The 16,885-nt window shown below is 40.3% G+C and overlaps 1 protein-coding gene across 1 annotated transcript in view; it reads left to right on the top strand.

The window, feature by feature from the left end:
• Positions 1-687: 687 nt before the first annotated feature.
• Positions 688-16,885, top strand: part of MYO3B (myosin IIIB) — a gene marked incomplete at its 5' end in the record, with an annotated part of 368,039 nt that continues 351,841 nt past the window's right edge. Inside the window, 5 exon segments of the mRNA XM_008687102.2 lie at positions 688-867; positions 1,581-1,715; positions 11,700-11,804; positions 12,047-12,146; positions 14,911-14,987. Of these exon segments, the coding sequence (XP_008685324.2) occupies positions 688-867; positions 1,581-1,715; positions 11,700-11,804; positions 12,047-12,146; positions 14,911-14,987 (597 nt within the window).

Genomic DNA, 16,885 nt, shown 5'->3' with positions numbered 1-16,885 from the left:
AGGGTTCCCCTTTCTCCACATTCTCACTAACACTTCTTGTTGCTTGTCTTGTTAATTTTAGCCATTCTGACTGGTGTAAGGTGCTATCTCAGTGTGGTTTTGATTTGTATTTCCCTGATACCAAGTGATGTTGAACATTTTTTCATGTGTCTGTTGGCCATTTGTATGTCTTCTTTGGAGAAATGTCCGTTCATGTCTTCTGCCCATTTATTGACTGGATTATTTGTTTTTTGGGTGTTGAGTCTGAGAAGTTCTTTATAGATATTAGATACTAGCCATTTATCTGTAATGTCAAATACCTTTTTTTAAAAAAAATCTACTTAAAAGGGGAACATAAAAAAAAAAAAGTACCGTAACGTTGCTAATTAAGAGATAAGAATATTCTTGTTCTGAGGAGCACTTGGGTGGCTCAGCAGGTTAAACTTCTGACTTCGGCTCAGGTCATGATCTCAGGGTCCTGGATCCAGCCCTGCACTGGGCTCCCTGCTCAGCGGGGAGTCTGCTTCTCTCTCTCTCTCTCTCTCTCTCTTGTCTGCCACTCCCCCTGCTCATGCTCCCTCAAGCTCTCTTTCTCAAAAAAATAAATACAATCTTTTTTTTTTTTAAAGAATATTCTTGTTTTGAAAGCCCACTGCCCCCAATCCTGTGATCTGTTGCACATAACAAACTTTTCTCCCCATCAGGAAACATCTGTATGGATTGTTTCATTACAACCCCATGATGCTTGGACTTGAATCACTTCCAGATCCCACTGATACCTGGGAAATTATAGAGACCATAGGTAAAGGCACCTATGGCAAGGTCTACAAAGTAACTAACAAGAGAGATGGGAGCCTGGCTGCAGTAAAAATTTTGGATCCAATCAGTGTAAGTAATGGTAGTAAATTGCAACCACAATATAATTCATGCACATTAAGCTTTCAACTTCTTTCCTGGTTCTCGGAGTGATCTTCATGAAACCTGGCATGAAATTTCAAAATGAGTCATGATTTGTCAGCTCATCTGAATGAAGGGACTCCATTTGGAGTTAAAAAATTCCTTGAATTTCTGTTTCTTGTCCATTTTACTGTTGTTTTGGTTTTGACCCTCTGAGTTCTTCAGTAGTTATATTCTTGGCAAGAGTAATGTATTTCACTCTCTTATACAGAGTATAGTCTCTTTGTAAGTTACAAAGTGATCTAGACTTGTGGTATTCATTCATCTTCTTTCAGAGCACTGAACACCTAGCTTGTAAAGCTGGAAGCTGTCTTGCACCGTGAGGTAATAAGGTGTCCTAAGCTGCGTTGGGTCCCTTCAAGCTACTTCTCCTTAACTGCTTTGAAAATTCAGACATTTAAAAATAAAAATAGATATTTATAATAGTGTTATTAAAGAAGAAAAGATATAATAAAGATATTTTATTGATGTAATAATTAGAAGGTTTTATTTGGGATGTGAATATCCATTGTTAGGTATTTTCAAGATACGGTAATGATGACATTAAAAATATAGAATAAATATGCTTTATTAAGTGATATTCTACCTGTACCCTTCCTCAGATGTTAGACTTAACCCGGCATGCGTTTTTTTACCCTGTGTAGGATATGGATGAAGAGATTGAAGCAGAGTACAACATTTTGCAGTTTCTTCCAAATCATCCCAACGTTGTAAAGTTTTATGGGATGTTTTACAAAGCAGATCACTGTGTGGGAGGACAGCTGTGGCTGGTCCTGGAGGTAAGAGGCTCCCATTGGGTAACCATCCATTTAAACAGAGCACCAGGGACAAGCAGATGCATTGTTGCCTAAATAGTGTAAGATACACATGTGAGGAGTTGGTCCCTCATGTGTTTCGAAGGACCTTACCAGATGTGACTTTCTCCTCTGCAGTTCTCAGAGGTAGGTTGTGTGCTGAAAGTGTTCATGTTTCTCTGCTTCAAAAGTTTAATAATCTTCTCATACAGAGTGAATATAGGAATGCAGTTGGAAAAGTTATTTTCTTCCTTAAACTGGGAACGTTTCATAGAAAACATGTTCCATTTGATTGTAACTCATTTTCAAAAATTGCTAACCCAAGGTTTATTTGGCTTGGCAAGTTTGGATTAGCCCATGCATGTTCATTAATCTTCATCTTAGATTGGGTTCCCTTCAAACAGACTCTGAGCATAACGTGTGGCAGGTTTATTGGAGAGATCTTACAGGAGCTAGTGCTGGGAGGAAGTGAGGAAGGCAGGACTGGGCAAGGGAGACATGGAACGGTAATGTGGTTGCAACAGAGGTGCTGCCCATTCTCTGGGAGATGGAGAGCTGGAGTGCTCTTGCAGAGCTGTCCTGAGTTGAATCCCTGCATCAGCCCATCACAGCTGTGTGCTACCTTGGGGAAGGGGTGTGACCTATGGGGAAGCAGTTGCCCGTAGCTGGGGGTAATTCCTAGCGAGTGGTACTGCCAGGAGCTGGGAGCAGGGAGCAGGCAATATTCTTGGCAGCATGTGCTCTAAAGAGGGAATCTGAGAAGAGCACCACTGTATCCACTGTAATCCTGCCTTTTTCTTCTTTGTTAATGGTAATAAATGTGTGTATCCGGGAAAGAGTCGGTTCCCTACAGCTCCATTCCCCATGAGACTGGAAATGGCAAGACGTATTGATGGCAATATATGAAATTAGTATATTAAGACAGGTCTGTTGCTTCATGCTCACTAGGCCCACCCTGATTTGTTCTGGATTCTGCTCCTCTGAACGGAGATGCCTCTGTGCCTGACTTCACATATGCTGTCCAGGAGCACATGCACACATGTGAAAGCTTAAGGGAGAAGCACTAAACAAGAGGTCAGGCCTCAATACATCTTCTAGCTTCTCGTCCCAATCTTTTGCCTGGCTCTGAGAGGGCCTGGGCATGGAACAATATATACTGGCTGCCATGGCAACTGTGTATGGGGAATTCATTTGTTATATTCGAACAGGGTCATCTGCAGGGAAACCAGTTTGAACATTTCTGTCCAATCAATTGCCTTCCTCAGAGTATAAATATGTAAGGAGTTTTGGTTTTCAGAGATCATCTTTGTCTGTTTGGTTGGCTGGTTGTCATAGAACATATTCTCGTAGTAGCTTCTTTTGGATTTTATTATTCCCTACCCCATCCCTGAGAATATATATTTTATCCTCCCGATGAGCTCTAGAATAACATTAATTTTTAAAATGCCGCTTTTCTTGGAACATGAAAAGTATTGTTTCTAGGGTCTCTGATTATATTCCTCTTCAGCTATTTAAGATCTCCATGTTTTAAACCTCCTTGCAATTTCATAATGGAAGTACAATGACCAAGAAATCTTAGTTTCAGTTCATTTTTACCCCGACTGATAAAGGCTCTCTATTCAAACATGGAGAACAAGGATTTCCAGGAATTTTCCGAGGCCTGAAAAGTGGCCTTCCTTTGATGTGACCAGGCAGGCCAGTGCGCTGCTCATACCTGTGGCCAGCTGGAGAATAAATGCTCTTCCTGATGAGGAGTGATGGAACATCAGCCTCTCAGGCATAGGCAAGGCAGCCGGAAAGGGCCAGGCATGGCCTTGAAAGATGAGAAGGCACCCAGAACTATGAACTAATAAGCCTCATGCAGATGCTCCCCTGCAGACTGTCCCTTGCTTTTTCAGTGTGACCACAGGCGGATAATGAGGCTGACCTGAGATACTGAATTATTCATATGTCAGCAATACAATATGCTGAACTTTATGCCTTTTGCAGGTTGTTTTGGCCCATGCCAAAGCTGGTAGTTTGGGGAACCAGATATCCTTAGTCTTTTTTTTGGTCCCAGAATGGGCCATCTTTGCCAGGCTGCTGGGTGGTTAGGTGTGTCCAGTGCCTACGATGTGCTTATAGAAAAAGGGACTCCTGGGCTTCTAAAACTGGCTGGAACCTTGGTTTTTCTTCAGATCAGTCGCCTGGTATTCAGTTGAGGAACAGAGGCCCAGGGAAGGAGTAACATTTCTGTGATCACATAAGGAGTTACATGGCAGAACTGGGTGGAGAGCCACACTTCAGAACTTTTCTCCCATCATGTGTTGCTGCTGCCTGTGGCACTGCCTGCTGGGTCCTGGGAATACAGACTCGGCCTCTCTGGCTGTGATCAAAGCAGTTCCTGGACACACACACATACACACATACACCCCTATACCCCTACACCCCTGCACACACTGCAGGAAGACCATGATGATCTACACAGTACCCTGGCCATTTTGCTTTATCTGCAATTTTTTTAGGCATGCTTTAGGAGACTTACATGATAAATTTATGGTCTGTTTAATATTGTTCATCTCGTTATGTATATTGAGATTAAATTTATGTTACTTTTGCTCTTTCCTTGCTGAATGAGATGAAAGGACCAGTGAGAAGCTATTCTGTAGAACAAAAGGGTAGAAAAATTTTATTAATAACCCCTTAAATCACCACAACTCTGAAAACAAAAGCAAATAAAAATGTCATTTCTGAAATTCATTACTAATTCTTAGCAGAAAGTAAACCAAAGCTCTCTTTCATGACAGATACCCACTATATTAAAAAGATGTGGAGAGAAAACACACATAATAATGTTTTAGAAAATTTGTGAATAAGTTTTAATCTAAATATTAAATTTTAAAAATCTGTAAGTCCTATTATCTCTCACCTAAATGAAATATAAGGATTTAGACCTTTAAGAAAAGCAAAATACTCAGAAAAAATACCTACTGTGTGCTAAGGCATAAACTACATTTTCTCTTTTTTCCTTTTAGCATAAAATGTTCAGCAGATAGAAACTATTAATTTCAGCATGAATCACATGTTCATCTTAAATGATTTGGAGTTTGCAGCACATTAATGAGGCTGTAAAGTAAAATATTTATAAAACCAATAAAATAATTAGTTTTTTAAAAAAATCTGTTTTTTTCTATAAGAGATCTGTGTATAAGTTCAGTAACTAAGCGGCATTGAAGTGAGGGGAGACACCTTTGTCCAGTTTTTGCTTTTTTTTAAGGCCCTAGAAAGTCCGGTATAGGCCTGATTATCATTGCAAGTGTTATACTTTAAACCATTTTCACTGGCTGTTATTGTGGCATAAATCAAGTTTATTGCGTTAACAAATCAGGGTCATAGCAGGGCTCTGATGGTTTGGAACATAGGACAAGTACGTTTTGGTTGGCCAGAGGTGGTTAGCAAACAGTGCTTTGAATGGCAGCCTCTAGCAGGGTTCTAGAAGGAGAGTCACTGGAGTAGGAGGAAGGTGTAGAACCTTTGGGAGTGGAGAAGAAGGGAGGAATTTTGAAATGCAGTAGTGTTTCATCCTATGTACATGTGTTGTCTGTGTTCAGCAAAAGCAAGAGAGAGGGAAGCTGAGGAATGGAAGTGACTCTGCCCACCCACCACCCTCCTCAATAAGCACGTGCCCTGGAGAGAGATAAGGTGGGAGGTGGGAGTCTCAGGGCCCACCTACCTCCCTACTCTCATTGGAACTCTAGGGTTGCAAGCGGTGCAGTTTTCATTCTTCTAGCGCAGGCCATTGACTTCACCTGCTATCAGCAAAATAAACACAATCTGCCCCGACAGTGTAGAGGAAAAATATGTTGTTCTGGCCTTACTGAGAGATGGACAGCATCCAACATAATGCCTCCTAATGTCACAGGGTTGCAGGGTTCTTGTCTCAGGGAGTCGAAGAATGAATCTTGTGGACACAAAGGGGTGAAGTGAAGTGAATTTGCTTATTTATTTTTAATTTGAGAGAGAGAGAGAGTAAATGAGCATGAGACAGAGCAGGAGGGGGTTGTGCAGAGGGAGAAGAAGAAGCAGACTTCCTGCTGAGTAGGGAGCCTGACTGCAGGGAGTCTGACTCAGGGCTCAATCCCAGGACCCAAGATCATACTTGAGCCAAAGGCAGATGCTTAACCAACTGAGCCACCCAGGCACCCCAAAGTGAAAGTTTATTAAGTGAAGGTAAGAGCAGAAACAGAAAGAAAAAGCTCTTTAGAGTGAGAGAGGTCCCGAATGAGTTGCCACTGTGGGCTTAGTGGCAGTTTTTTATTGAGGACTAGGAAGCTTATGGTCTTGAGATTCTTTTTTTTTTTTTTTAAAGATTTTATTTATTTATTCGACAGAGATAGAGACAGCCAGCGAGAGAGGGAACACAAGCAGGGGGAGTGGGAGAGGGAGAAGCAGGCTCATAGCGGAGGAGCCTGATGTGGGGCTTGATCCCATAACGCCGGGATCACTCCCTGAGCCGAAGGCAGACGCTTAACCTCTGTGCCACCCAGGCGCCCCGGTCTTGAGATTCTTGTGCTGTCTTGGTTTGAGTAAGGACTATTGGCTTACTTCTTCTTTGAGGTCTGGTCATTTTCTGTGATTACAATGTAGCTGCCAAAATAAATATTCCCTAACATTCAGCTCCAGGTGGTCTGGTTTGTTCCCTTATCTTTGGTTTTGTACCCCTCAGGATTTCTCCACATTTGGGATTTCTGTGAGCCTGGTCATGTAGCCCCTTGTATGAGCCGAGTCAGGGGAGTCAGGGGCCTCCTGTCTCTCCCTGCCTATACCTTAAGCCTTTCCTTACTCACTAAGGCATCTTATTGAGTAATTTTGATGATTCTTGACTTTTGCCTCATGCCCCCTATAGAACCTAACACCCTTGAAAGATAAAATCCACTGAACAAAAAGACACCGAAAAGAAATTCCTCTTAATTCTGCAATCTGACTAGGTCAAATCAACATGCCAGTATAGAATCTACTTGAAAGTTGGAGCTTTGACTAGAATAAAGGTCTGGTGATTGTACTGCATGGGCCATTCTTTAATAACGTGGAGGTAAGTTGATGGCTTGTTGAGCAAGGAACATTTTATTGCTTGAAATTATGGCCATCTTAGCAAATGCACATACTGTGATTGAATCAATATTCAAAGGTGTTTTAGAAAATAGATGTGGTACATAAATGATTTTTCTATTTTTCTTGGTTTGGAGCAAAATGCTCATTAAATTCTAAATGCATCCAGCTGCCACATTTCCTGAATGCTGAGGGCATAGGGAAGAAAGCAGGGATGGAGACACACCTCTGTTTTTGAATCTGCTGGCTGGCAGAGTGGGTGGGAATGAAGGACTGCGTGCGCCAACCTTCAGGGGAGGGGCAGGAGACTTGGCTGCCTTCTTACAACTCTAAGGGGATTATTTGTTGCATTTAAGTGTAATTCCTTGTCATGCTTTTAAAATGTTCATTTCATTTCACTGAACATTTACACTGGTAGGACAATTGTCAGTGTGTCCCTGCTTTCCTTTTCGTACCAAGTACCCAAAGTCCTTTTTCTGTGACACCTACAGGCTGCCCTTTAAAACTATACTGGGGGGCTTTTCAATTTCACAGGACAGCTTCCTCTAAAGGTGGTGTGAGCAGTTTAATTATATGTTTTTGTGAATCACAGGAAGTCACACAGCTCTTAAACTCTGACATTTAGTGAACAAAAAGCACCTACCAAGTAGGATCCTTTGTTGTTTTTAAATCTGCAGCTCTGTTTTGATCCTGCTAGGGAAATGGCTGCTCTTAATCTCTTCATAGGTTCTAGGGCTATGAAGAAAGTTTATAAGTTGGCTACTTGTATAAAATATCGCTGAATAGGCTTGTGTTGCAAAAGTGGCCACAGTTAAAGTAGGGCAGGAGAGACTAAAATGACGTTTCGGAGGGAAAATTCCAGGGTTGAGTTAGCTTGGGTCATCACCCAGCATTTAATTTAAATTTTCTCTTGGTGGAATTTTAATAGTGCCCTTGCAGTTCAACAAAGCATGTGCCTCTCGGGGACAGGAGCCAGGCTCAGGAGACGTTCTGATGAGGTGTTATAGTGCCTTGCATTCCTATTACTGCTTTTGACGTGGTTTGAAGTGGTAGGGTTCAGAGCCAGTGACCAAGAAAGAATTCTTGAGACATCTTTGGTGCATAATGGTGGTTTTATTAAAGCATGGGGACAGGACCCGTGGGCAGAAAGAGCTGCACTGGGGCTGTGAGGTATGACTGATTATATAAGATCTTCTATCCTATGGAGGAGAGGGTGATGTTAGGGCTCCCGGAAATTGAGTCTGTAGGTTTCTGGAGATTGCTTTTCTCCTTGTAAATCATCAAGACAGTTGTAAACTGATGGAGACTCATGTCCTGCATGACTGTGATCTCTATCAGTTAACCATTTGTTTTTCCCTTTCCTTTGTTCTAGGGCAGCCAGGAGTACCTGAGGAATGGCACATATATACCATGGGGGTGGGGGTGTTAGCTTGTGCTTTGCCCTCAGCCTGCCTTCTGCTCCCTCATCACTTTGGCTTTAGAGGATCAAAGAACTTTATTGATATTTCCCTTAGTCTAACAAGATCCCTAGGCTTTCTCTCTCCTTCACTATCTACATTCAGTTGGTCAGAAATGATAGCAGATTCTATCTCATAAAAGCCTCCTATGTCTGTCTCTGAATCTTCATCCTCATGACTCTTGACTATTTGACCCTCCTTCTCTTGATTGCTTTAACACCTCCTAGCAGATGTCCAGGTTCTGTTGTCTTCCTGTTCTTTCCACTCTCCAGTCTGCTATCCCGGTCTTTCTAGACTATAAATCTGAATAGAGACCTTTTGCCTAAAACCTGCTGATTGCTTACCATTCCTGTCTAATGATATATTATGGTGTTATAATAGATATGTGTGTAGTAATAAAGCCTGTACTCATTAGCAGGGCACACTTGTCATTTCCTGTTCCCTGCCTTCCTTCCCCATCTCCCTGCCCTAGGATTCTGGCACTCTTTGTTCCAACAGTAGCTGATTATTTAGAATTCATAGATGCCCTTCCCCTTCTTGTCCATCTGCCATAAACTCATTTGTCCTTTAAATTCATTGTAAATATTGCATCCTCTAAGAAGATTTCACAGACTGTCTCCTCTTCACCCTGTCTCAGCAGAGGCCACCATTCCCTCTTTGGTGCCACCACACTCCCTTAGGCATACCCCTACTTCTTTATGCCGTGCCCTAATTACTTATGTGTCTGTTACTGGTGGTGAGCTTTTTGAGGTCAGGGACTGTATTGTTTTCATCAGTGAGTAATGGGTCATAAACTGGACAGTCACAAACTATTGAGAACAAAGAGGTAGCTTTCTTTTCATTAACTGAACTCAACTTTGTTCTTGAGCCCCCAGCCTGCCTAGAGGAGACAACTGACCTTAATTCATTCTGTTAAACTTAGTTCAACTGAGTGATATCTTTGGAAAGGGGCAAATTCTATTTATATCCTGTTATCGCGGTCCAGGTCAAGCTCAATCATAGGGGTAGAGATTCAGTATTTTTAGAACCTCTTCTTTCCTCTTCCTCTTCCCTTCATCCTGGGTAACATCTGGATCTAGGTACAACAGATGCTCATGTAAAGCTATAGCAATGAGGACAGGGGCCTTGAATTGTGTGGTGACCCCTAAGTCACTGTACTGTCTGGCTTTGGTCCTTCTTATCATGAGGTCCTTCTTATCATGAGGTCCTCACTCTCTTATCCTTGTCATTCAAACTCTAGTCTTATCCCTGTCCCCAAATGGAGCATAAAGTTCTGAATCTTCTGTAAGTCATGAATGAGCTGTAGGGAACTGTTAAAATCCCAGCCTTGGTCAGCCTCACCCTGCCCTACTGCCATTTCTGTTCAACATGGACACCCCTTTGTTGACATGAGGCTCCTATGAGAAGGTCTTCTCTTAGATTTACAAATGAAAAGATGGTCATAAGAAATTGAAATTTCTGTGATAATTGTGATATTATTTAGAACCCCTCAAGAGGGAGCACTGTCACTCCAATCTTGTTCTCTCAAGCTCTCCAGCCTCTATACCACCAGCTCTAGAAGGGCTTTTCTTTTTCTTGAGAACTTCCCTTCTGTCATGTCATGATCATCATTTGACTCTCGTCAGTTCTCCAGTATTTGTTCCTTGAAATATAGAATCTAGTTTGGGGAGTTCTGGAAATTATTTTTGTCTGTAGAAATACAAGTCATGGCACTGAAAATGCATTCATTGCCCAAGAGGATATTATGAATACTGAATGTTATTTGCCCTTTCAGGGTCATGCAAAAATAGTCATAATCAAAAGAATGCGGAATCCTTTGGAAGACATTACCCTGGTTCTCAGCATTAGGGCCATCAGAGTCATCCGTGTTGAATTACAAGTTATACCTGACATTGGTAGAGAATAAATTCCAAGGACACTTCAATTGCAAACTGATGGGACCATCATAGCCTTCAGTGCATTTCTCTGCTTTTAGGGTCCCTCCTAAATCATTCCTCATAGTAATTTTATCATAGTTTTAAAGATTGCTAATTCTGTATTAGATTTTTAATCACATATTATTACTTTTGAGCCATTTAAATGGTAAAAAATGGGCTGATTCAGTTCCAGATTATTTTGATTGTTAATGTGTGTGCAAGGTATCTGCCATTTAAGTAACGGAATGATATACACATCAAATAAAAACATCTGCTCACCCTTTGATAAAACATTGCAGATATTCATAATTAGAGTAAAATAGATCCTAATGTATTATCCTGATAAAGAGTTGTCTTCTTTTAGGAAAGGTGATAATCTCTGTTCCCTCATATTTCCTTGTTTATGAAAAGCCAGTTGATTCAAGCAGCCACAACCCAGGGGCCCCCCACTGTTCACTAGTTAACTCTTTCCCAAATTGCAGGTAAAGTGCCAGGGGAAACCTAGTCTAAAGTGGGGTCTTAACCTTATAAGAGAAAAGATGTCTCTGAGAATCTGAAGAAAGCTCTGAATTTTCTCAGCAGAAAACATGCAAAATGCATATACAACATGCTGCCTACAGTTTCAGGGTATTTACATGTCCTGCTCCAACCAATTAAGAACCTTTGATTTAAGACCGCATGTAGCAAGCCCAAACCGGCATATTGACTTCTACAGTTAGTAAAAATTATCCTTGGAAACCCTTAAATTTCCACAAAAGTGTAGTATGCCTGGTTCATGTGCTCTTAAATCTCAGTGATGTATAGTATATAAAAAAGAGCAAATATGTAAGATATACTTTTACAGTGTTTTTATTATAGAAAAAAAGAAGGGCATAAAGTTGCTGAATGCCCAAGGTTGAATATGAGAAGGTTAAATGCACAAATGAGGCAACTCCATCCCATAAATTTGACATTCAATGGCAACTCTAGAAAGAGCTGCTGGTTGGGCTTCTGATGCCTGCAGTGCTAGCCCTGGAAACAGGAATGTTTGAAATGAAATTTATTTCCTCCCAAGTGTCAACGGCATTCATCTTTGCCTCTTCTGGTCTTCTCTTACCCTTAAAATGCGTGCGTGTGTGTGTGTGTGTGTGTGTGTGTGTGTGTGTTTGTGTTTAAATAGACAATGTTCATATAAAATGAAAAATATCCAATAAGTCACCATGATTACTCATATGCTTTCCCTTACAAATGTCTAAATAATTTGTGCTTTTATATTTCACTTGACAATCTACTTTTTGGACATGTACTTTCACTTATAAATCATCACCTTGAATAAATACATACACAGCCTAGGTTTGACTGTATAATGTAAAATTTGAAGTTTAATTATTCTGACCTGGAGTTTTGTGATCTATAAATTTACTACATCAGGTCAATAATCAGCTTTTCTTCTTAACGTCTTCTTCTTTTTCTTTTTCTTTTGTATGTGTTCTCCTGCTGTACCTCTCTCCTTGCACCTCCTCTTGCAGTTGTGTAATGGGGGCTCAGTCACCGAGCTTGTCAAAGGTCTACTCAGGTGCGGCCAGCGGTTGGATGAAGCAATGATCTCATACATCTTATATGGGGCCCTCTTGGTAAGAACGTCCATCTGGCTGGGGATGACATCAGAGGGGGCAATTTGTAATTGGTTGGATCACCATTGCATAGTAACAAGTGGAAATGGATCCGTAATATGCAAGGTGTATAACAGCAGGGAGGTGTAGCCAAATGTGGATGTTGATTGGATTTTTAAAGGTGGGGTAATTGTTTTAAAATAACCATTCAAATTTTCCCTTTCTCTTTTCCTATTGTTTGGTGGTGGTGGGACACCATGCAGGGCCTTCAGCATTTGCACAATAACCAAATCATCCACCGTGATGTCAAGGGGAATAACATTCTTCTGACAACAGAAGGAGGAGTTAAGCTCGTTGACTTTGGTAATAACTGCTTGTCATTTGTTTTCTTGATGTGTGCAGTTTAGCCCAAGGCAACAATTTATTGCAGTCTCAGAAGACTGGGGCCTCTCTGCTATCCCATAGGCTGAGGGACTTTTCCAGTCAAACACAGACTGGAGAGTGGGGGTTTTACCAGATGGATCACCCTAGGAGATGCTGTTTGTTAATCTATTTTCAGCTTTAGAAGCAATTTTATTAAAGATAGGAAATAAAAGTATTTCAAAAGAAGAATTTGATGGAAAAACTTGGTTTTCTGGGAAGAATTTCTAGTCTCAGGGCTGTTGTCTATAATTTACATTTTGTCATTTCTTCTTTTGCATATGAAAAGGGAAAGCAGTTTGGTCTTTCAAATGACTTTCTCTAGCCTTAGGCACACTTATTCCCAGTGAGCAGAAGGTAGAATAGTCCTTTGGGTCTGGCAGCTAACATCCCTTTAAATTGTGATTATTGCTGCTACATGTGAGGCTGGTTGAACTGGAAACATTAACAGGAAATGGAAGTGTGAGAGGAAATGCAGAGCAATATCACCTAGGGCCAGAGACCTATTAAATATCTCCTTGCAACACTCACGTATTGATAGTCACAAACCAACAAACCATTTGGTATTCCTTTTAAAGTTTATTGAATGCTTTTATCTTCTAAATGTGTTCAACAACAGTTAGTACTTCAGGATGATTGTTAAAAATAATGAGAAAACATTTACAGAAGCACTTTTTAAAATGTTCTTTATAAATGTCAACATAGTAGGAGAAAAGATTGATGATTTTGAATATTCATTGTTTTATTGTTAAGAAAGCAGTGTTAAAATGTATTAGTGAATGATTTGCTCAGAAGAAATTACTCAAAAATAATGAAATTACTTTAGGTGTACTGGTTTATTTACTACAAAAGCAAACAAAGAAAAGTAGCGGAGGGGTACTTTGTTCAAGTCTTATGCTCCTTCTTCTGTATAAGGAATGGTGTAACCCTACGAACGTGCTGTGGATAACGTCAGAGATGTAGTTTACACATGATCCCAAGGGCAGTCAATGTATTATGAGGGAAAGAGCCTAGAAGGATGAGGATGGGGATTAATGCTGATTTATCTACTCACCAGCTTTGTGATTTGAAGTGAGTCTCCTTATCTTGCCAGTAGAAGGTTCCTAAACAAACGTCCATAAGAAATTGCTCGAAATTAAAACAGAAAAGTAAAGTGGTTTTTTTTTAACCAAAATTATAGTAGAGAATTTGGCAAAATAACAAATTATCCATGGCCAATAGAGTTTAGAGAGCCCTCTTTGGATTTCTAATAAAGAGAATGCAAGCGTCCAGCAACCATCACCCAAAACAACCCATGGGTCCTTGGCAAATCTGTGCCTCATTCAGGTTTCTAAGTTCTCATCCTCAACAGCGTTAGTAGCAATGCTTGTCATTCTAATTAAGGGCTGCCTTAGATTTCTGCTTGGTGTAAAATAATACCATATATTTGTAAAATATTTTATAATTTTTAAGTTATTTCAATTTGCATTCTTATTTGATCTTTAAAAAGAACCCTTTGTGTTAGGTGTGGCAGGTATCATTATCCCCAATTTGAGGATAAGAAAACTGAGGGTCAGAGTGAGGGGGTCTGCTTTAGGTCATACAATTAGGAAAAGGCTTAATTGGGATGGAAAACAAGTCTTCTGACTTCTCATCCAGTGCATCTTTACTTCTTCTTTATTCACTTGTTGTATAAAGAAGAGAGCTGTCTGAAGACTAAGATAGATAAAATACATTGGAATTACATTAAAATTCAGGTCCTCAACACAGAGCCCTAGATAATAATATTATTAGTCAACTTCTTTTTCCATTTGACAAACATAGTTTTCTTGCCAGGTTTTCAGGCTTCTAGTTAAGATAAGGGACTAAAAACTTTTCATGTCTACACCGATGCTATAATGCATGTCACATGTATTATAGGTAATACATGCTGATTTTCTTCTTCCATAAAATGAAGTACCATTTTAAGAAAGAAATCACCTGAAATATTTTGGAAATATAATAGGAAGATATTTTGGGTTTAGTTCTTGATATTCTTGATATTTTCTTTCTTTCTTTCTTTTTTTTAAGATTTGTTTATTTATTTGAGAGAGAGAGCATGTGTAAGTGGGAGGGGCAGAGGGAGAGGGAGAGAGAATCTCAAGCAGACTCTGCACTGAGCTTGGAGCCAGACTCCAGGCTCCATCCCACGACCCTGAGATCATGGCCTGAGCCAAAACCAAGTCAGATGCTTAGCCAACTGTGCCACCCAGGTGCCCCTTGATATTTTCTTTAGATTCCAATTTTGTAGCAATACTAGTAGGAATGTTCATTAGGACCAATAATATTCTAGTGATTTAGATAGAGTGGTAAATGCTCCCACACAGTGATTGGCAAACTATAGTATGTCAGCTGAATCTGACGTGCCTCTCGTTATACGACCTGTGAAAGAAGAGTGGTTTCTACATTTTTCAATGATTGGGGGGAAAAAATCAAAAGAATATTTTATGACATGTGAAAATTATATGTATCCATAAATAAATTTTTATGGAAACACAGCCACACTCATTTGTTTCTGTGTTGTCCATGGCTACTTTTTGCTCTCCTGTGGCAGAATTGAGTAGTTATGATAGAAACCATATGGCTCTTGGAGCCTATTGACTATCTGAGTTTATGGAAGAAGTTTGCCGGCCTCTGGTCTAACATCACCCTCTGTTCACTGCTGAATTACGGTACCTTTTTCTTATAGGTGTCTCAGCTCAACTCACCAGTACACGTTTATGGAGAAACACATCTGTTGGCACCCCATTCTGGATGGCTCCTGAGGTAAGCAGAAAGCATTTATTTATGTTGTTGAGTGTGCTGGTACTATGCCTTTTTATGAGAAAATCATATACTTCCCCAGATTTTCAGAACTGTAAGTTCTGGTTTGGGGAGTGATAATGATGACACATAATCTGAGAAAAGCAGGATTAAGTCATAGCTAGCCTATAAGTTACCTTCATGCAATTAGAAAAAGGTGTTCCCTCCAGAGAATGCAGCTTTCTCCATGGGTCATGGCTTGGCAAGTTCACCCAGCCTTTGTGTAAATTAGAAAAAGTCACCTTCCCTGGATAGGTGCAGCCCCAGTGACACATGGCTTGGTAAAGAGAAAGATTTCAGCTCCAGCTGGACTACAGCACTAGATGTAGGGTCCTGGTTATTTTTTGTTACCAGGTAGATAGCAACTTCTCTTGTGTGCTTTTTTGGCTCTCTATTAAAACCTGGGATTTGGTCTTAATTTAGTTCTGGCATCATCACAGAGCCCTCCATGAAATGAATCATGTAGAAGTTTGGGGAATTTTCCAGCTAGATAAGGCATACCCTGAAACACTGTTATAGCATTGCTTGCCCTGTCAGCATTTAATTCCACAGTACTGGGGCCTGTGCCCTGAGCAGGTCTCTGGGATTAAGCAAATGGAAGCTTTTAATAACGGGACTCAGGCAGTTATCTCCTTAGAAGTCTTTCTATCTCCTTTCTGACCCCATCACTGTTCTTCCTCTATGTGACTGCACAGGTGGTCTCCTAACACAGGAATTAGTTCACACCAATGCTGAAAGTTTTTCAGTGGCTCACCGTTGTCTGTGGTCCTCTTTCATACTTGGGTAATGGATAGGCCCATTTTGGAGAAAAAGAAAAACCCTGCAGATTCCAGTGTTTACTTAAATCTTAAATGTTTCTTAAATAGGATTTAAAAAACATGAAACTAGATATAAACTCCTTGTGCCTTATATTTCTAGAACTATAAAACTAAAAGGAAAAAAATGTGTTATGAAAAAGCTGCAAAGCCAATATCATTCAAATAAACACCTTTGATTTAATAAGACAAATAACACTGTTTTATGAAACTCAGTTGTCCTTCTCAGTATGACTGTTTCAGAGCATGACAGCATGTATTATTTTGAGTTATTTTGTCATACTTACTACCATGTGCCATGTGGTGACCCAGTTCTTCTACCACTTTACTCAATTTCAGCTAGGGTGAACTTTGTTCAAACAGCTTTTCCTTTGGTCTCTAACTGGTACATCTCTGTTGGCTTATGCCAACTTAATAGTAAATATAAATAGGGGCGCTGAAATTGTGAGGCAAGTAGCTATCCAGATGATTGGAATATGTTTTTATCACTCTTCCTCCCATTTTATTACTAATAAAATTATCATTGCAACAAAAACATGAAAATTTTCATGGGGACCTTGTGAATCCCACTTTGAGAAACACTGTAGGACAGAATCAAAACTCTTTTGGATGTTGGACAAAACCCTTCATATTCCACCCTCTTCCCAGGTTACTGTTCCCCAATTTACTTGTTCTTAAGCCTCAAGAGTAGTGAACAAGTTCACCCCAAATTCATGTTGATATAGCATTGTTTAAACCCTTCCATGCATTGTTATGTCTTCTGGAGTAGCCCTCAGAACCCTGAAACATTCCTCCTCAATCTTCGAGTCTCAGCTCAATTGGATCGTCTTCCCTACGAAACCTTCCCTAATCCCTGGCTGACACTGAGGCTCCTATCCATAAGTTTCTGTTGCAGCCTTTACAGCCTCCATTAGCACACCATGATCATCCCGTTATAACTGTTGCAGGGTGTTAGGATGTCCAGCTCTCAACATAGTGCTTGACACAGAGTAGGTGCTCGGTAAGCATCTGTTGAATGAACGAATCCATTGGTAAAAAAAAAAAAAA

This window comes from Ursus maritimus, unplaced genomic scaffold (genome assembly GCF_017311325.1).
Source record: "Ursus maritimus isolate PB19 unplaced genomic scaffold, ASM1731132v1 scaffold_1, whole genome shotgun sequence".
NCBI lineage: Eukaryota > Metazoa > Chordata > Mammalia > Carnivora > Ursidae > Ursus > Ursus maritimus.
The sequence above is the reverse complement of the archived record's forward strand: the minus strand, read 5'-3'. Positions and strand labels throughout refer to the sequence as shown.